General features: G+C 36.4%; 1 protein-coding gene and 1 long non-coding RNA gene across 2 annotated transcripts in view; both read left to right on the forward strand.

The window, feature by feature from the left end:
* The window catches only part of LOC149772639 (uncharacterized), a 65,123-nt gene that overhangs the window by 16,859 nt on the left and 25,785 nt on the right, over positions 1–22,479 (forward strand). Inside the window, exon 2 of the long non-coding RNA XR_016417641.1 lies at positions 612–669. This is a non-coding gene — a long non-coding RNA (uncharacterized LOC149772639). The remainder of the gene's footprint in view (positions 1–611; positions 670–22,479) is intronic.
* On the forward strand, positions 17,013–22,201 carry LOC149772640 (uncharacterized). The gene is made up of 2 exons (XM_089947532.1): positions 17,013–17,814; positions 21,889–22,201. Exons 1-2 carry the CDS (start codon positions 17,218–17,220, stop codon positions 21,928–21,930), a joined length of 639 nt encoding a protein of 212 aa, XP_089803658.1. The 5' UTR covers positions 17,013–17,217; the 3' UTR covers positions 21,931–22,201.

The raw sequence follows: 22,479 nt of genomic DNA on the forward strand, positions 1-22,479 counted from the left end.
TTGCGATCCTTATTACGAGTTTGGTGAAAATATTTAAAATAATTTGTTACGCTTGAAAAAGAGAAATAAAATAAAGTAAACAATAAAATTAATTGCGGTATATGAAAAAAGTAATAGATAAAAAAAGATACATGAAATCAACAGAATGAGTTTTATAACAAATTGTACAGAAGCAAAAACAAAAATAATTATGAACCACAGTTTTAACCTTAAAAAAAAAAAAACTAATTCAGGTTTTGAAACAAATTTATGTGAGGGTAAGTAAATGTTTCAGGAAAGCAGTTTTGGCGCTGACAAATGTTAAAAATTGAACTAGTCAGTGTTCTCAATTATTTACCGTTTATTTTCACAAATTCTTTTGGAAAGCTGTAGGGGGTTTCGTCATTAGGTCTTTAAATGCGGGATACGCTATGAAATTTATGTTTTAGATTTAAATCTCATTGACTCTTTAATTGCATTCGAAATGATGATAAACTCATTACATTTATTTGGTGTTTTTTGTTGTTTTTGGAGTATATATATATATATATATATATATATATATATATATATATATATATATATATATATATATATATATATATATATATATATATATATATATATTGTAGATGAATCTGACTGTTTAACGGAGATTACAAGATTGCTTAGGAGTTTACTGCCAGTAAGGTAAGGAAAGCCCTCTTTTTTATTATTTGCGATAGTCAAAAGGTTTTTATAAATGTGAGATTTACTGGTGAAAATACAAGAATGTTGTTTTTTGACCAGATGAACTATCTTGAAGAAAAAATAAATCTCTTATTTATAGACCTAGAAAAGCTTTGAATTCTATTGAATGGAATGTTTTCAACAAGGCACTAAGATCTGTAAACTTCAGGTAATCATTTTATCTCTCGTTCTGATGGATAAACCCCATTTTTAATGTAGGGAGAGGTTGTCACCAGATATACCCTATTGCACCCTATTTATTTATAATAGGAATTTAACTTTTTGCACTAAAACGACAAAAGAACACAAGTATTGTAGGCATTTTCTATAATGAAGAGGAATTAAAATAGAGCAGTACGCAGAGGATGTTTTTGTTTTCACCCATGCGACAGAGAAATCTATCTGTTTTGCTAACCTTACTTTTCTTATCTCAGTCTAGTTATCTCACACCAGTCGTCTCAGTCAAGGTGTCCACGCGCGCAGAACTGCTTTTAAAAACAGAAACCCTTGTTGTCTTCTGCTGTGCCTGATGTAGTTGTTCTAAAATTAAACAACAACAACAAATATATAACAAAAACATAGTAACTTAAGGTCAATCCATCTTTGAGAACAAACCATACAAAACATTTCGAGGGAGACGAAGACACACGCATACGATGTCGAGATTTTGGTATTATGCTAGTTCATTCCATAAAGCATGGTCAATTGTATCCTATATGCAGGTCTAGCTCAGTATATTTTCAGGTCAGCGTCATTAAAAGTAGCTAAAACTACCCAAATAGTTTTAAATACTTCGTGTGAAACAAAGTATATACTGTTAGCTACATTTAATGACGCTGACCCGAAAATTTACTGTGCTACAGATAGGATAAAATTCTCAATGCTGTGTGAAATGAACGATGACAGAAAACACTGATCCGTGCACATAGACTATAGACCTATACACTTCATAGGCTCCCAACGCTCTTAACAACTACGGAAACTTAGTAACAGCCAGAAATGTGTTATGTCAAACATGCTTTATTCTAATTTTGTTGAGCATCTCCACTGTGCCCCAGTTGAATCAAAAATATACCTACAATATTTAATGACAAATAATGCACTTACCACCCAGAAAGAATAATTTATCCGTCAACACATTCATCCATAAGCAAATTTCACTGTAGCACTTGCCATATTTCCAAGACATAAAAATAAGTTTTCAAAGAATCCGTGAATCTGAAAGTTTAGCACATAGTTATCCACTAGGGTCCGTATTTGGAGGGTTTTTTTTATACACGGGGGTAATTTTACAATCAATATTAAGGACAACACAAGTATGTCACAAACAGTTTCACCTCTTCCAAAGAAAAGGAGAGCTATACACGATAATAACACAGATCACTAATTATCCGTGAATAACCCAAGCACGGACACTCATTCTACATGTAACTTTTCGTTAAAATAATAGCCTATAAAACTACAACAGAGATGGGAGCCCAGTATCGTTTCATTATTTACAATACATAAGTTTCTAAACTGGAACTGATGAAAATGAAACATGTTCTTGTAATAAATGTTAACTATTTATTGTTAATTTCATTTAACATCCATACATTAAATGTGATAATACCTCAATATTATGCAACGATTTATGTTATTTTTTTGGCTCACGCATAAAAACTGTGTACTTCGGATGACACTGTCACGCCACAGTCCTCATGAACATATTTGTATTAAAGCACCGCACGTAAACATTTGCGCGTGAACTGTATTGCAAAAGTGAGAAGTTCTTTTTGACTTTAAAGGAAATTATTGGGCGAGAAAAAGAATCTACGTTGGGTTTTGGACCCAAACTAGGAAATCCCAGATGCGGGGTTACATTATATGTCTCCCCCTCGGCAAGCTCGTGGGGAGACAAATAATGTAACCCCTTCACTGGGAATTCCTTGTCTCTGTCCAAACCCCAACATAGTTCTACATATATCAGTACATGACTCTTCTTGTCCTTCAAAACAAATATGAAACTTTTGTAATGACTTTGTCATCATGTATGTACCTTGATATTAAAAATAAAAATGCTGGCAATGGAAATACATTTTTAAATGAAAAAATATGTCCTGAAATTGATATTAACTAGTCAACACCCACTTTTAGATAACAGGGTGAACACTTCTCATGGCATATAGAGGCCAGGGTTGAACTTAATTATTTAACAGACTTGCATAAAGTTAATAAACCGCTTGGCTGGTGGAAGAAAAGAAATTTATCTTTCATTCGAAATGTTACGTTGTTAAAAGTCCTTAATTTTACATAAATCACCGATTTTTTCCTAACTTCACTAACCCATATAGCAAAGGATCTCAATAAATCACTTTTCTGCTCATTTGGGGCAGCATAACTGAGAAGGTTCAAAGAGATACTCTTATACCTTCTTTGGAGGTAGGGGATTCTTTGGAGGTAGGGGATTAAATATGATTCACTTTAGATCCTCTGTGTGTGTGTGTGTGTGTGTGTGTGTGATGAAATTCTTGGATAATGTACCTTTTAGTAAACGAAGAAGGTTTATGGCTAATTAGTTTCTGCACAAATATTTTGATTTTGTAAGTATATTTGAATTAGGAAAAAACAGTTGAAAGTTATTTTAAGTCCATGATAAAAACAATTGTCGTTATGTTACTCATCTATGTCACTATGGAAAAATAATAACCATCGACTATCCAAGAAAACTTGCCTTACGATACCTTTAATTTAGTTAATATAAATAATTTCAAATTGCACGCAAGATGGAGAACAACTGGGTTTGTACTAATTTGATATCTTTTTGATATATAAGGATCTGTATCTCAAAGATATCAATGAAGTGAATCTCAAAGATATCAATGAAGTGTATCTCAAAGATATTAATGAAGTGAATCTCAAAGATATCAATGAAGTGTATCTCAAAGATATCAATGAAGTGAATCTCAAGGATATCAATGAAGTGAATCTCAAAGATATCAGTGAAGTGTATCTCAAAGACATCAATGAAGTGTATCTCAAAGATATCAATGAAGTGTATCTCAAAGATATCAATGAAGTGAATCTCAAGGATATCAATGAAGTGAAATCTCAAAGATATCAATGAAGTGTATCTCAAAGATATCAATGAAGTGTATCTCAAAGATATCAATGAAGTGAATCTCAAAGACAAGTGGGAAAGGAAAATTACAAGATTTAAAACAAAAAAGTGTAAATAGTTTTCATGAATGGGTCAAGTCATTTGTTCTGGCTGAACATTGTACAAATGATACCAAACTGATTAGACTTAATTGTAGTTTTTTTTAATTTTTAAATCTGGATTTGCGTGTGTGTTTATTTTAGGTTTAAAACAACACCTCTGTGTGTGTTTGTTTGTGTGTGTGTGTATGTGTGTGTGTGTTTAATTTATTAAAATGTCAGGATGCAAAACAGTTTAAGGCAATGCCCAATAATCCAGGGCATGTGGTGTTGTAGTGGAGTTAGTACTAATATTAGTACCCCTACTCCTACCTCGTGGACGGGGTACTAACATGAGCATATACATGTCAATGGAGCAAGCCGGGTGTGATTCACACCGGCGCTCTTTTAGCCTAATATCAACAATTTGAACATATTCTTTGCGTATAATGCAATAAACTGAGTAGTGCTCTTATTTAATACCGGAAGTATCGCAAATCATTGTATAAATAGTTGTAAAATCTCGTTTACCTTTTTCATCCGATATTTTCGTTCAGATCGTCCGCCATATTAGTTCAAATAATGATTACTTCCGTTCTTAGCCTCGTTTGTTCTAAAGTAAATACGGTTTATCTGCAACTTTGAAATTCCACCAAGAAGCCATTATTCGTCACTTGATTGATAATAACATAGCGTAGAATATCCGAATATGGTCTGGCAAACCTTAGATAGAAAAGGAGTCACGTCGAGTCTCGCATTATCTGTCATATGGCGGACACGGTGAGGAAGTGTAACCATGCAAATTTATCTCATCGTGTAAGGGCTTAATAATTTCAAAATAAGCCAAAATTCTTTCACGATATAATTATATTTATGTAGTAGATTTCTACGCTATTTGTTTTTCTAACTTTAGTGATGATTTTTTTGGCTCCACTACATGATATGGGATCAGTTCGTAACCTCAACCACAACAAATCAAGTTGAGGCTACGACATTGTAGATATAGGGCAGCATGTAACATCCTGACAAGTTATGTTAATCTAAATATTCGTCTACCTCACCTGGTTACGTATTTATCATGCTAACAAGGAATTTTGTCAATCTAGGAACCGTGTAGAAAGTGTAAGAACTTTTTTAAATGACATGTAATGGAATGGCCATGAAAATCAAATCTGGTCGAGTGCTTATGACCATAATAAAGTGATATAACGTTAAAAAGATATGCCCCCTCAGAATAGAACCGTCAAAAACAAACAACTGCATAGCAGTTTTTTAATCGTATCATCCAGCGAGTTTGAATATGACCATGAAATCACTAACTGGTTTGGTTGATGTGAGCACGTGAATAGTATAAGAGAGGTAACTCCTTAACTTTTCAGCTCGTCCGATGTCAATATGCTATAAACGCTGTTACTGCGGTAAAGGTTGCTTTGCATTTTAAATATATACATAGAAGAAATCTAGAGTAAGATATTAATTCAGTTTCGACTTGCTCCTGGCATATAAGAATGAGAAACTAACATCATCTTTTTTATTACACGGCTAATTATATTGACGCTCATTCGTGCTGACTTGTTGTCGTTATTATTTAGGTTGTCATGTTTGTTTCACTTTGTTTTGCTTTCTTGTTACCTTCTATTCGTGGATGTTATTGGTAATACATTTTTACCTATCTATTCACTCTGGCTTCCCGTCCTGAATAAAATAACATTTAATTTTTTCACCTGAAAGGACATTTTAGTCTAAGTTCTCCAAAACTACTCGCAGTGTAAGACCTGCCTGAAAATTTTAGGACAGATAAAGGAATGAAAGTAATTAGACTAAAGTACTTAAAACTGTCAAAGTTAACAGTTGTAGAGATGATAGGTCCCAAGTACCAGCAACAGTATAAGTTACAGGAACTTCTCTTTAGTAAATATTGGATCTTTCTTAGCTCAAATTCATATATAGAATGACACTTCTTAAAATAAATCACTTTTTTAAAACAAAAAATAGTTTTAAACTGGAGATCGTCCTTTAAAACTTTTCATAAGCCTTCGCACGAAGAGCAACGTGATTAGTATTGTACTTTCCAGAGGCAACTACAAAAACTACCACATTACCATCAACGTGAGGTCTATGGTACTTTCCTGAGGCAACTACAAAAGCTACATTACCATCAATGTGATTTCTATGGTACTTTCCTGAGGCAACTACAGAAACTACCACATTACCATAAACGTGATTTCTATGGTACGTTCCTGAGGCAATTACAAAAACTACCACATTACCATCAACGTGAGGTCTATGGTACTTTCCTGAGGCAACTACAAAAACTACCACATTACCATCAACGTGAGGTCTATGGTACTTTCCTGAGGCAACTACAAAAATTACCATATTACCATCAACGTGATTTCTATGGTACTTTCCTGAGGCAACTACAAAAACTACCACATTACCACCAACGTGATTTCTATGGTACTTTATTGAGGCAATTACAAAAACTACCACATTACCATCAACGTGAGGTCTATGGTACTTTACTGAGGCAAATTACAAAAACTACCACATTACCATCAACGTGATTTCTATGGTACTTTCCTGAGGCAACTACAAAAACTACCACATTACCACCAACGTGATTTCTATGGTACTTTATTGAGGCAATTACAAAAACTACCACATTACCATCAACGTGAGGTCTATGGTACTTTACTGAAGCAATTACAAAAACTACCACATTACCATCAACGTGAGGTCTATGGTACTTTACTGAGGCAAATTACAAAAACTACCACATTACCATCAACGTGAGGTCTATGGTACTTTCCTGAGGCAACTACAAAAACTACCACATTACCATCAACGTGAGGTCTATGGTACTTTCCTGAGGCAACTACAAAAACTACCATATTACCATCAACGTGATTTCTATGGTACTTTCCTGAGGCAACTACAAAAACTACCACATTACCACCAACGTGATTTCTATGGTACTTTATTGAGGCAATTACAAAAACTACCACATTACCATCAACGTGAGGTCTATGGTACTTTACTGAGGCAAATTACAAAAACTACCACATTACCATCAACGTGATTTCTATGGTACTTTCCTGAGGCAACTACAAAAACTACCACATTACCACCAACGTGATTTCTATGGTACTTTATTGAGGCAATTACAAAAACTACCACATTACCATCAACGTGAGGTCTATGGTACTTTACTGAAGCAATTACAAAAACTACCACATTACCATCAACGTGAGGTCTATGGTACTTTACTGAGGCAAATTACAAAAACTACCACATTACCATCAACGTGAGGTCTATGGTACTTTCCTAAGGCAATTACAAAAACTACCACATTACCATCAACGTATGGGACTTTCTTAAACCAACAATAACAAATCTGTCACACTACCATCAACAACGACACAACTAATTTAGAAACGAAAGTTTAATAGTTCACAATTGTGCATACACTGGCCGTTGAGTTTAAATCATTTTGTTTTATCAACTAAAGTTTAAAATCTTTATGGATTCTGCAGTGTACCTATTTTCATCCTACTTTTTCATCTACTTTTGTGCATATATACTTTATCCACTTAATCGTTGAGGAATATTACATCTTTTGTAATCATAAAAAGTAATTTCCAACTTTCTGCAACAGTCTCTTATCATTGATAATTAATATTTTGCCGCAAGAAAACTATTATTTTGAATATGAAATATAGTGAAAATAACTTCCTCGTGGGTGTTAGATTCCTTTTTTTTTTGTGGCGGAGCTGACAAATAACCTGTCAATAAGCAGTTACATAATGATTCACACGTAGCCGCTAATCCGAGAATGGCGTTTAGGGGTAGTTGGCCCCGGTGGGGGGGGGGGCAGTAACGGGAATTTGAAAAGGGTGATGTCACGACAATGAACACGGGGAAAATGGCAGCAGTTTTACAAGTAGCTGACCTCAACGGTGAGATGAGGTGTTAACTGTGTCCGAGGTGACCTGAATCCGCGCTATAGGCACTTGAGAGACAAACGGACACTTAGGGGTATAATGGGAATTTTTAACATGGAATAGACTCTGAGGGTACAGAAGAGTGTTATTGGGACAGAAACTATCATTGGGGACAAACAAATATATACAAATATACAAACAACCAAACACTCATACAATACAAATCAAAAAGTGTTGCCAGTAGTAAAAGATTATATCTTTTCTAGGCAAGTGAGTATATATTTTAGTCTCAACTTATAGGAATCTCCTATGAGAAAAAAAAACTAGATATCTATGAATAGTCTGAACACGTAGGAAAATGTTATGGAAAACCGTAGCATCTATTTATAGCCTCAACAGAAATATTAGGGTAGAATAGAAAGCTTTATGGTGTAGAAAAATTACAGGGGGTGAAAAGCGTAAGGGGCAAACGGGTTGATGAGTACAAACAATCAACTACAGACCAATAAAGAAACACATATATTCACAGCCCAAAACTCCTAGCAGAGTCTCCACACACCAAACAAAACAAAATAAACAACAAAAACTACATCTAATCTCAGAAGCCCATTATTCCTTTCACCATAAAGTATGTAATTCATCACCATTTATACCCTCCAACACTCCACAGCTATGCCATCCCATACCCCATACACACACTACAAAGCACTTGATCGTAGCTTAGAATGTAAAAGGAGATAAAATCTTACAAACCTACTACTCCTTACATCACAAACATACCTTCCATCACACTATTTCTCCCCTCAAACACCTTACAACTATACCATCATACACGCCATGCACACACTATCCGTAACACTTTGTGGTAGCTTAGCGTTTACGAAAAGGAGACAGAATCTCGCAAACCTACTTTCCCTTACATTACAAATATGCTATCCATCACAATATTTATACTATCCAACATCCCATACACACTATTTAAAATGCCTACAGTTAGCTTAGAGTTTAAGAGATGAGGTTGAAAGGAGACAAATGCACTACCCATCACACCACCAAAATAAAATACTATCCAAAACACCTCTTATACCACCCAACGTCCCATACTCACTCTATCCAAACCTATTCGTATTAGCTCAGAATCTAAGAGAAGGAGATGAAATTTCAAAACACATAATCACAGACCAAGTATAACATCCAATGCCACATAAATATACTATCCATCACACCATCTATACCGTCCAATACTACCGCACTCAAAATCCAGAACGCCTTGTTTTTACATAGAACTCGAGTGAAGGAGATGAAATCTCACAAATATACAATCACACACTAATTATACCATCCAACAACCCATACATACTTTCCAAAAACGTACTGTGTTAGGGTGACTTGACGGGATTTGTTATGCCGTCAATGTGGTAGGTGTAGGGTGGGGTGTTTCCAATATCTTATTTGAATTATTATAGAAGCCCCACCCAGGCTCGATTTTGGTTGGAAGTTAAATTAGTGAAAGATAGCTGTAAAGCTCCGAGCCCCCAAGTCAGCAATGCCGACGGTTAAATGGTTGGATATACAACAAAGTGAAATTCAACCAATAACAATTTAATGGCAATTCAATAATCGAATGATTAAAATTTCCAAGTACTCTCCTTCCACTCGACCCTGTGATATCCTATTGCATCATTTGATTTATAGCATGAGATAACTTTCCACCTGTCCTTGTATTACACTCATCTCTGTATTCTTGTCTCATATCCCTCCAATTCCTTCTCCTCTATCTCCCGACTTTCTCCAAATTCCTTCTCTCCACCGACTCCTCCATACTCCTCCTCCTTCTCCACTTTCTCCTCCTCGACTAATTGTCCTCCTCCTCGATTCTATACTGACTAGACTTGTCGACTCCGACTGCTCTGCTTGTCTTACTTCCGTCTCCCCTATTAGAGACTCGGGACTCACTGAACTGGAAGTTCTGTCCCCCCAAAAGCTTCCTGTGAAAACACAAGGACGGTACAATATCGTCCTCAGCCCTCTCACATCACACTACACCCAACTTGTCATCACATAACGGCTATTACATTTCTCGGTCACGCATTCATTCACATCGAAATACTCATACGTTCTTGTATGGTAAAGCATCGTCGTAATAAAAGCACGGTAACAATTACTTCTCATACATACATACATACATACATACATACATACATACATACATACATACATACATACATACATACATACATACATGCGTCACATCAGTACATATTCCTAATCCCGTTATGCTAAACCATATCACAACAATCAGACGTATTTCATTACATTACAACTCATACAAAGTACACAAATATTTAAATATCCATGCTATGATATATCCATACATCTATATTAACTAATCTTACACAATTCAACCATTTTCCAAATTCACAATTCAAGCATGTGAAAATCAAACATATCACATGAATAAATGCACTAGTTTACTTCAAAGTAACCTAATAGCGAATAACAAAATAAATTCTGACCACAAGCTAACAATGTACAGAATTCTCTACATAAAAGTCAAACTCATTTCTCAAATACGCATGTAAGTTAAATACTACAAAGGTAATTCTACGTACTAAACGAACCTAGTAATTAGGTATACATACTACACATAATTACAATTAAAATGCCGTAATATTCTGCAAAAATCGAGTAAATAACTTACTGACCTTTACGAAGCTTTGTCTTTCCTTAGCATCTCCTCTCTAAGTTTAACCCGCCAAATTACGAGCGTCTTTCTATGAGTAATCCTATTTGCTCAGAAATCTTCCCAGGAGAACTAAAATTTTCGCTTGCTAGCTAGAAGTTAAAATTCGGATCGAAATTGTTATCACACCCTCCGTCTCAATTCCGATTGGATGTATGTTTGACCCGATCAAATCAAACTTACCGGACAATGTCCTACTCGCTGTCTGTCCACGTGGGGGCGGATTTAGAATATGCCCCGTTCCTCGCGGGTTCCTCTGAACTTTGGACAAAGCTGTAACACGTAGGTGGGAAGTCGCTCGATCTAACGCCTATGCCTATTCAAGATTCCGGGTCGTCTCTCTGGTCATGGTAAACTTGCAAAAGAGATTAACTCTAGCCTGCGGCTTGTTCAGACATCAAACATAGCTTGTAATAATAATACCTTAGTTTATACACGACTTGCAAACTGGGGTTGAGCAAACGTGACAGTTAGCTTAGAGTGTAAGAAAAGAAGAAAAATACTCTCAGTACCATCTATACTATCCAATATCACATAAATACACTCTCCTAAATGTCCCGTATTAGCTTAGAATGTAAGAGGACGAGAAGAAATGTCATAAACATGCAATCACACAATGGGAAAGGCATTTTTTCAGGATTTCTTTTATAGGCACATTACTATACCCTTACATACAATCACAAACACACATGTACGCACATGCACATACCTCTTATAAGGGGAAAATAACATTTACAAACAACCACGTGCAAACACATACATGCACCATTGTTTCTGCAAATTGACCAGTCTCTCTCTTTTCTATAGATCTGGGTATCCTTGAAAGGGGCTGTTATGTTTTATCAATCCAATGACTTCTGGGAGGACGATCCCATCTCGCTGCAGGCTATCCCACAGCATAAGGCCTACTTTTCCTGAAGGAGAAGGAGAAATCCTTTGAGTCCACTCGACAGCTGATAAAATCTCTTTCTTGCTGCTACTGTTTCTGCTGAGGTTTTTCATCCTCTTTTTTGCACCTTATGCCCTCTGTCTACTCCTCTTCCTTCTGCTCAACGTCTTCTCTGAAGATTTCTTCTATCAGATCTTGTCATTTTCAACATCCTCACGTTCTCCAGTTCTTCAGGCTTTCTTAGCAAGTTCTGCTTGACACAGTACAAATGCACGTATGTCTCGTTCAATCTCGCTAGCTTGGAAGTCATGTTGACGAGTCAACGATGGTGAACAGACTGGTAAATGCTCATCTTTATATCTGGGAAGAAATGACGCGATCGAAAACATCCCTTCATAAGTCACGCGCATGTTATGGAAAACATGACCCAGACGGATAGAGAGAGAGAAAGAGCATATATTTATTAAGTGTCAATTAAAACACAACATACACAATATTTAAGAAGCCAATATCGTTAATCACAGACACAAATAATACAAAGCAACAAGTCAGCAATTTGCAATCATTAACACAATTACAAGGTTGACAACGCTGTACATTCAAACTAAACTCCATTTATCTAGGTCATTTGGCCATCAATACACACTACTTTTCTTAGCTAAAGACAAATGTTAACCATAATGTTCACAAAACCATCTTTCTACTTTATCATCTTTTCTGCTGTGCTCTTTATCAAAATACGTCACTTGGTGTTCTAAGGGATATTCAAGACTGCGTTGATGAAGAAAATACACACAATATTGTCCACATACCATGGAAATTGTTCCTTGCAATTTGACATTATCGTATCAAGTAAACACGGTATTTCTTCTCATAAACTCAATGATGTCTTCATCCAAAGGCGATATCCATAAGAATCAAATAGTTCACATTCTGAACGTTGCCATCTACTTTCCCACCGATGTTTTTGATCTCCGAAGAAGTTAAGGGAGGGAGGGAAGAAATGGTTACACTAGTCTTTATGGTTGTTATTCAAATACAATTCTACTTCGCTGAACAAGTAATGCATGAATTTGTGGACGGGAGCTACTTTGTCATCGTCTATAGGATTGTTCCCCGTATCGAGAACTTTGACTTTCAAGTACAAGTGACTGATATTCAGATTGATTTAATCTTCTGTCTGTCCTTTGATTCAAATTCGATGGGGACTGATGGTGTCAAAGACGAGACAGGATGAAATTCTATCCTCGATGCATCATTTTATTTTGTAATCAAAGACGTCAAATTTTCTAGCTGTTCTTCTTTCTTTTAGTCTTTCTCGAAATGTGTTTATGAGCTCTGAAGGGGTGTAAGCGTCTTTTTCTGCCTTGTCCCGCTGTGGCGTTAATTGCGAAGGAATGCATTGATCATCAGCGTGCAGCGCATTTATAGGTACCTCTCGGGGAGCCAAACATTGTCCTGTTGAAGCAATATATTTTGCCTGCTCTCAAGAAGGCTTCTTTTGAGTTTGTTTGTCGATGATGACAATTTAGATAAATTTGGAGAAATTATTTTCCTTACGTCAAATCGGCATCTTTCAAAGCGTGCAATCCTCGTGTCACTATCGGTTTTAAGATGGAGAGGCACCGAACGAAATGCAGATTTCAGAATATCTCATAAACTACGTCCTCGTTGTCGAGCGACTCCTCAGTACACAAGATACATGACGTACAAGTCGCTAGAGAAACGTTTCCGAAAATGAAGTTTTGCCGTGACTTTTCCATTCGAGAATGGAATTCGAGAATGGAATTCTTTGTCACAGATGTCCATTTATACTAATGTTGACACTGTCGAAATATAACCTACTGACAGGCAAACAATAAGGATGTACAAATTCACGGTGAACGTGATACGTGTTTCCACCCTCACCGTAAGTAACCACTGCATAATCCACTTTAAAAGGAATGACTCAGTAACTGAGCGACTGTGTTTCCACCACGTTGTGCTCCACCACATAGGAGTATACAATGATCAAATTCAGGGGATCGGTTTTCAAACGACGGTTGTTCCAATATTTCAATGACTTGGTATTCTTGTTGTTCTAACTTCAAAGGTCGTTATGAAGTTTCCTCGTACAAGTCTTCCATGGTATGATCTGAGTTTTGACCCAGTATCGACGCTCGATGGGCTCAGAAATTTGAGGGTATATGACGTTCATGGTGTTCTCGGGCACGAATCGAATGTTGTACACTAAAGAGCACGCTTTTGCGTTGGTAGAGGTTTCCATCAAAGGATCGACTCCTCCGTGCTCCATAAACAGTTGTCAAAATTTTACGCAACATCGCCGTAAAATATCACGTCCGATCGAGAATACTTTAACATTTCTTCCTGAAAGTCGAAGGGGTCCGAAAAGTGGGAGCGGTACCAAGCGTAGAAGGCTTCTCGTTGTTCGATGCGCATATTATCAGGATCGTAATGGTAAACGTCAGGCAAATGTGGTAGAACTGCGTGTTGATTTGCTTCGGTATTGAAAAGCTGTTGAAAAAAAGCATTTGGTTATTTCAGCCATTTTAAACGTTTTAGGCATTAGACTCAAAGACATAGCCAAATAATTCATGGAATCTTTAAACTCAACTTGTCCCACTTTCATGTAGATGATTTTGACTCCGTTCATGCTGCCTTCGTGAGATTCGGTGGCTTGTTCAGTATAGAAGAATTTCAGAAGCCATAGTCCATCTCATCCCGAGAAATTGTGAGCCATCACCGTAGCATTGTAATGCCAGTTTGACCAACTTTTGATGTCTTCTTGTCGATATGGTTTAAGATCCATCAAGCGAAATAGAAATGAATGTTAGGTCCTCGAAAGATTATTTCACGCCCTCCTGGAATCTTGCTACAATGGGGACAGTGAAAAAGGTTCTTGGACATACTACTCACAAGCTCGATGAGCAGCGCATAAATTAGGAATATGAAATATAGTCTCTTGCATACATTAGAAATCGAAAATGATGCTATTTCATTTGTTCTTGTCATACTCCTCCCGTTTAGAGTTTTGTATTTTTTGATGCAGCATTTATGTTCCAAGTCCATGACCTGGTGACGAAAGTGGTATCGTTTCTTTCATATGCGCGCTCTGGGGTTATTAACGCATATAAGTTGTCCACAAGTAGAATATAATCCCAGGAGTTGGCAAGCACTTGTTTGTTGTGAATTTTGTGTCATACGATATGATAACTAACACGTAGGACTGACGAAAGTTCACTGGCAATCGACGCAATTACGGGTTTTAGAGGCTAAACAGCACTAGCATCTCTCTCCGCAACGAATGCTCCCGATTGTTAAATCCAATGTCACGTTTCTAACAGTAGTATAAGCACCCCAGAAATGCAGTGATACTTGTAATGGTATCAAAGTGTTCTTCGTTTGGTAGACGTGAATGTATTTACCTCGTAGGAAATCGGGGCCTCGAAACACCAAAGGTCCACGTAACACTTGAGGGTAAATGTTGAACGCGTAATGAGGAGCCAAAACGTCTTGCAGCTTATGCATTTCAGGAATGTCACATGCCATCTCTTTCGATAGTTCCGTTTGCTGTAACATGAATTCCTCTTCTTCTCGTTGTTTGATTCGATCCGATTTTCGAATTCCTCCCTAGGCTTTTTTCCATTCTGTCATGTCGTTCTTGTCGGCATCGGCATACGTTTGTCCCATGGTGAAGGAGCGGACTAAATACATTTGATCTTGGGTGTTGTAAATTTAGACGATGCTGCATTTGGTATTGCCAAGTTCGTCCACCAATAACACGTTTCTTCGTTGTTCGCTTACTTTTGTAAGATAAACGTGGGTCATGTAAAGTGTAGTTTTGCCATCAGTCATGTGAAACTTGTCGTTGGATTACTGAACGTGCTGAATCTTGTCTATGACTTTGGAAGTGTCAGTTCTGCCGAGCTGCTAAACTCGATCCAAACAGGCGCCTTCAAACTGTCGCGATAAATGGAAAGTCTCAAACGATCTTCTTCTTTGGCTTTACATTGTCTTTTTAGTGAGGTTAACAAGGAATCCAACAAATTGGTGATTAAACCTTATGATTTCTCGATCGGCACTTCGGACTTGAAATCTTTAAACTTCACAGTGTAAGTGTAAGCCGTAGTTCCAATTTTTCGCCAGGAGCGTTTTTCCATCTCTCGAATGTAGTAGTACTTTTCAGGTGCTACTGGTTGATTTTCGTTGGCGGTAGACTCTTTCGGTTTAGGGGGTAGACGTGGAAGGTGTTGATTCAAGCTCTTTCATGTCGTCTTCTAAATCGCTGGCACGGATATGATCCAACACTTCCTATCGTGTGCGAGGTGATATATCGCATTGTTGCCTCTTTATTTTTGTCTCTCAATGAAATCGTGATATCGCTTCATCTTGATTGTAAAATTGAAAATGACTAGATTCTACACACATTGGGGCTTCTGTATATAAGGTTAGTATTTTGAGGCTAAGCAGGGTTATTACATAGGATTGTCCTGTAAGTTGATGCTGTAAATAGATACTAAGGTTTTTGTATTGGATTTTCCTACAAATTGTGACAATACATATATAATCACTGGCCTAGAAAAGATACAAACTTCTACTATTGCCAAAAATATTGTCTGTGTGTTGTATAAGTGTTTGGTTGTTTGTATGTTTGTCCTCATAAACACTTTTGTCCCCATAAACTCTTCCGTCCCCTAAATGTCTCTCTTATGTTAAATTCCCATTATGCCCCCAAGTGTCCTTCCCATATTAAATTACCGTTGTCACCCAAGTTTCCTTTTGTCCCTCAAGTGCTAGTCAGCTCAGGTCAACTGTTACTACATCACCGCCCAATTGAGATCAGCCGCTTGTAACACTGTAGCCATTTGTTCCCCCGCGTCCAGTGTCGTGACGTTGCTTTAAATCCACGTTACTACCCACCCCCCCCACTGCCCCAATTGCCACATATTACTACTTAAGATCAGCGTTCAATATGCAGAAATTAATTGTCTCTAGTGTTCAGCTCTTAAGGAATCCGTCAGCAGTTAATAAATAATGTAAAAGTTCATAATTTCAATAGTAGGCATTTAGGTCGAACAAATCTGAGAGAGAGAGAGAGAGAGAGAGAGAGAGAGAGGGGGGGGGATGAGAGAGGGGGGAGGGGAGGAGAAAATGAGTATTGAACGGAGAACAGACAGACTGGCACAGGGAACCGGTACAAAGGCTCTTTAGAACCTAGATGTTTAAAAACGCCAATGAAGCTAAACTTTATGAGATTTGATTCACATTTCATTTCTTGAAAGCAGCAGTTTTTTTATATTCACAAAGAGATCAAATTTAAAATTTAAAACTATTGCATATAATGGAGGAATTAGTATTAGAAATGAGAGGAGACCGTAAATATATGACGGCGACTGTGATAATAAGACATTTTAAACGTAATGTTTTAAAAACGTTATAATTAAGTCAAACAACGTTCGATTCCCACCTTGTTACTAATAATTATCTTATTTGAACTGGTGTTATATTGGATATGTAACTTTATTTGTTGATCGGTAAAGATTTGGGAATGTGGGGATGTAAGTGAAAGTAGTAAAAATGTCATTCTTATGTTCTGGAACAGAAATAAAACCATTTTGCAAAAGTACAACAAGACACGGATTGAAAATAATATTCAGCTCTTGTCGTCATTCACGTCCGCGCTCACATTATATAAATCGAATACAAGACCGTATTTATTCCCGCCCTTGATACCGAACTGTTAAGGTTACGTTGCAATGGCTACCCCAATGGAAGACGATACTAGTGTTGTTGCACATCATAAAAACGCGGGTAGTTCAATGATTAAACCAAAACAGGTAGCTACACATCCCAAATTCATAGAAATGGCAAAGGATGCAATAATAACACTGAATGACAAGAAAGGTTCCTCAGTGCAAGCAATCGGAGCATATATTGTGGAGAAATACAAACTTGACCCAGAAAAGGTCAAACAACACATGAAGCCCGCGTTGGCAAAGGGCCTCGAGCAGGGTATTCTCGTGCGGCCGAAAGGTTCAGACGCGAAAGGCTTTACTGGGAGATTCAAAGTTGACAAAGGAAGACTATCAGAGGAAAATAAGGAAAAGAAAGAGAAGGAAAAGAAAAAAATGACCAAAGCAGAAGCTGACAAGGGAAAGAAAACGAAAACCGCAGGCGTTAAGGTCGACAAAAAACCTAAAAAGACTCCCATTAAGTCCTCCAAGGATGCAAAATCCCCCAAGAAATCGGCAAAATCTCCACAAAAGGCAAGAAAAGCAAAGACGGAAGGGACAGTAAGGAAAAAGACACCCAAACCGACATCAAAACCAAAATCAAAGCTTGCTCAAGTCAAGGTAATTATGTTTTTGTGCAGCACACCACCACTAGCTCTGATGGGCTTTGTCTGGTTGTGAAGAACCGTGGACTATCGGTCATAATGTTAATCCACTTTTGATCAACTTCGTTATATTAAACCATGCATTTTGACCACATAACTTCAAATTAGCATGTCAAAAACTGTACAGTGTAATGAATTCTATAATAAAAGTCGTTCAGGTCATGCAGTCAGAACCGACTTTATCAGTACTGATGGTTATTGGTTACAATTTCATTCATACCTTTAAATGGTAATTATTCATTTTATTTGGATCCTTATACATCAATATTCCTTTGTCATTATTTATATGACCCGAGAGATTCGGAAAAATCACTTACGGTAAATCATTTGATTCCTGAGGAAGGGATAGTAGGTTTCGAGTAGAGGTATGCCACCACTGGTCCCCTGTTGGACTTGTTTTGTTTATTTATTTATTTTGGGGGGGGGGTGCTGTCAAGTTATGACAAAATTCTCAAATCCCCATTGTCCAAGTCCACTTTGCAAATGCATAAAATTTAAGAAACTTTTACACAGTGTTTTCTCAAGGACGCGCCATTGTGTAAATCTCCCCAAGCTTGCACTTAAACCCCGCCCAAAACCGAAGGAGCACGTGAAAATCATTGATATTAGTAGCGCTGAGCAACAACACCAAATGTTAACCAAGTTCAGTCTGATCATGTAGGTGATTGATTTCTAGATTACCAAGCAACCTTTTGCAGTAAAGCAACGAGATCCTTTGAGTTATAAAAGACATTATAGCCTTTGATGACATTGGACATTTGTGGCGACCAAGATGAGTGATAATGTAAATACTATCGTAATCAGTTATAATTCACACAATCAGACATAATGCTAGTCAGGGTACATGATCATTGCTGATGTATCCGTAATAAATATAACTTAGCTTCATCTTGATTTATTAGAAGTTATTTATAATACAATATTTGTTGACAAGGGTTATATATGTATAGATACTGTTCTCCTATATAAAAATTATCCCAGTTCCTTAAAAGTGAAAATCCAACCTCGTGACAAGCCAGTGGGAGAAATCTAGGCATGCTCATTGTTCTAAACTGTCATTGTTCACATTGGTATGATATAAAAGTGGACAATATACTAAATTATCGTGTTTTATTTAGGAAGGATTGTAATAAACTGATGCTATGAAACCATATTCTTGCTAGTCTTTTTACAAGGTTTACGAAGATGTTTTTTTTTGTTACTTTCAAATCACACTCCAATTTAATTCGTAGTCTACGCCATGTGTCAAAACATTCTCCAAAATATATTGCCATGATTGGTTAGTTCCGGTGGGTTGCCGTGGTGCTCTCTAAATTAAAAGTAAATAAGGCACATAATCAACTGGTTATATTTGCAAGAAAGAAGAAAAGAAAACATTTTGCGTTTGAAAAAGTGTGAAAAAAGGCCTGGTATGATGTACAAAAAACACCAGTAAGACACAGGAAAATAATGGCATTATTGCAGGGTCTGTTGTATAGATGATATGTTGTGAACATGTCAGTTTCGAAAAACAACTGACAAGTCGATTTTTTTTAGTTTACTGTTCATCTTTCATCAATGCCAATCTGTTGGCACTAGTTTGTTATTGCTGCTATTACTAGTGTATTTAAGAACATTGCCACGAAACGTTACTTGCACAATCGTCCCGAGGTCAAATTAGTCCCAATGAAAGTGCTGCTGCTCAGACATCCAATCTAAGTAAACATCACACATATCAATTCAGAATAGTTCTTGAAAGGTCAGGCAAACCTAATTCCTGACTGGCTAGTGTAAACTGATGGATCTTGTTTACATTAGAGATTATTAATTGCAACGCATTTTGTATTACATCTTAGTTTTGTATACGAGATGTTTACTGGAGAATTACATTCTTAGTAGTAAATACCAGTCTAGAAAGACTTTCGGTTGTATTTGAGAGGATTCATTTCTTTAATTCAGTCATTCGTAGGAATTGCTTTGAATTTGCTTAAAGACATTTTAAGATTACTTTTGGACTTGATGGAACATTTAGGACTGTTTACGATTTAATTCACCAACCATACTGTAAGTATTTACTTTTTCACTTTATATTTTAAGGAAATAAATAATATTTTCAATTTCGCAAAACTCGTTGGATTTCACTCTTTTTTTGTTGTTATTTTGAGAACATAGAATCGTGACAGTTTATCAAACATGGAGTAGAAAGATTGACTAGGCAATGAATATCTTCAGTGAATATCTTTTCACACTGTTTTGATTTTAGTTGGTTTTAAATTTCTTTTAAGTTGCATCAGACAAGTGCAAGTTATTTAATTATATCATAAACAGTGCACATCTGACAATTGTATAAACTAAGGTTTTTCTTGAGGGAGGAAAATAAACTTATTTTTTTAATGAAAAGTATTCTGATAGACCCAACTTGCTTTCCACAAAAAACCAAAAATGCATATTAGGCCTAAGGTTGCTTACTGACAGTATTCCAAAAGCTGAAGTGGTATTCGTTTTAGCTTTTTTTTTTCTTAAAATGCTACTTGCATATTTACTGTATTTGTACAGTGTGTAAAACTTGTACTGACTCGAGCCTTTTTAAATGAAGAGCAATATATATAAATATGTCGTGCATTGGATTTTTTAAAAAATACCTATGAAGGATTTCTCAGGAAAACATAAAAAATTTGTGCGGTTCAACTGATTAAAGGTTTTTTGAAAAAATACCAGTTTACTAATACTACAGTAGATGTGTGGAAAAAATGTTACGGATATATTAACAAAGTCATATTAGATGGATACAGAATATTCCAATAATTAAATGGAACAAATTCATATTGTAAGTTGTTCGTTGTAACTATGCATTTTTTATTTATAAAAAATGATCAGGCATTAAGAGCAGAAAAAATATTTATTATTTGCACATAAAAATTTTCAGCATCAAAACCTAGTTACTATATTTTATAGCAGTTTGAAATAGATATCACCTTGTACGCCATGGCAGACATTAGCAACATGCACATTTCAGTTGTTTCAGGGTCATACAACATTTTACAGGTGAATGTACTTGTGTATAGCTGTTTCCAATAGATTTTCTAAAATTGTTCCTGCCCATGAACATGTAAGTGACTGCAGGAACTACCCGAAATAATTAGATGATATATTTCTACATATCTTCTTTAGAGTGGCTATTGATGTTTTTTCCCATTTAATTCTTAAAGTATGGACGACTTTCATAGAATGTGGCATCTATATGAAGAAAAAAATGAAGTTCATGACAACTGGTTATATTGCACATTCACAATATTGCACATTAGTTTGGTTGACTGATCTTGCTAACATGCATTTAACCATTTTTGTTTGCCTCAACAACAAAAAAAAATTAATTTAATGGAACATTCACTGTCTAACATTCTGTTTTAAAGAAACGGTTTGAAGTTTATATACCATAGAACAATTTTTGGTCATTGTAGATCTTGATTATGGAACTGTCACCAGTCCTCATCTACGTCAACCTCGAACTGGGTGTTGCAATTCACTATTTGGAGTTCTCCGAATGATTTTATACATTGTGTGGTCTATTTTTAAATTCAGAGGGCCTTTACCTTACGATTCTTCTAATGATCCCGGTTACGCTCACGTGGTATGGTGTGGCTTTTAAAATACATATATCGCCATATGCCCTGGCGGAAGATGCAATTGCTTGCTTTAACTATGTTTGCATTTATTGTAGTTTGATGGCAATTTAAAATTTTCATTACCTTGGTATCGGGATGTTTAGGATCGGTACCATCAGATGAAGTTGACTGCACAGACCATCTTTGGTGACCTAACAATGAAACCTGCACTCTCGGTAAAAACAGATTTTATATTGAGGGTCGCCAGAGAAAACAGTTGACCATTTTCACACTTAATTCTGGATTTGTTGGTCATAAATGTGATATTTTTTTCCCACAGCTTGGATGCAGCCTAATAAATGTACACTTGATTATACTTAATGTTTAACTAAAGTGCTCTTTCCTTAGCATTGCTAGTCAATAACGTGTGTATATCCTTGTTCTAGGCTACCCCATCCAAGGCCAAGAAAAAGACCCTTGCCAAGTGAGGACCCGATGTGTTCCTGTTTGCAGTCTGGAGTGTTCCGCATTTTTGGCATTCATGTGTAAAAAGTTTCTTCCCATATATTTTACGATTTTTTAAAATTCACATTTAATGTGACCGGTATGGACATGATTAGTGATAAAGGTGATGGTATTATTATTAAGTAGAATTGTGGTGTAATTAGTTATTGGTCCATTTTGGTACATTCAGGTTTTAAATTCATGTCATTTTATCTATAGTGTAATTCATATATTAAACAAATTTTCATGCAGAAACTGTCTTGTTTTTCTGTGGAGTTGGTTGATGTGGCAGTCGGCAAAGTGTATGTGTGTGTGTGTGGGGTGGGGGTGGAGTTGTCTATTCATCTGTCACTCTTTACTTAACCTGGTCACTCCTCAACACTTCTCCGAGTAACGTTTAAAGAACCATTAGGTCAAAGTTTCCGGCTGGCCGACCATCCCTATCTCAGTGCTGACTCTAACGTGTTTTCCCCCATCGGTAAGAAATCACATTAAATATGTCTAAGAAAGGACCTGCTTACCCTACTTTTAAA

This window comes from Sinohyriopsis cumingii, unplaced genomic scaffold, assembly GCF_028554795.1.
Source record: "Sinohyriopsis cumingii isolate HCF-2022 unplaced genomic scaffold, ASM2855479v2 utg001324l, whole genome shotgun sequence".
NCBI lineage: Eukaryota > Metazoa > Mollusca > Bivalvia > Unionida > Unionidae > Sinohyriopsis > Sinohyriopsis cumingii.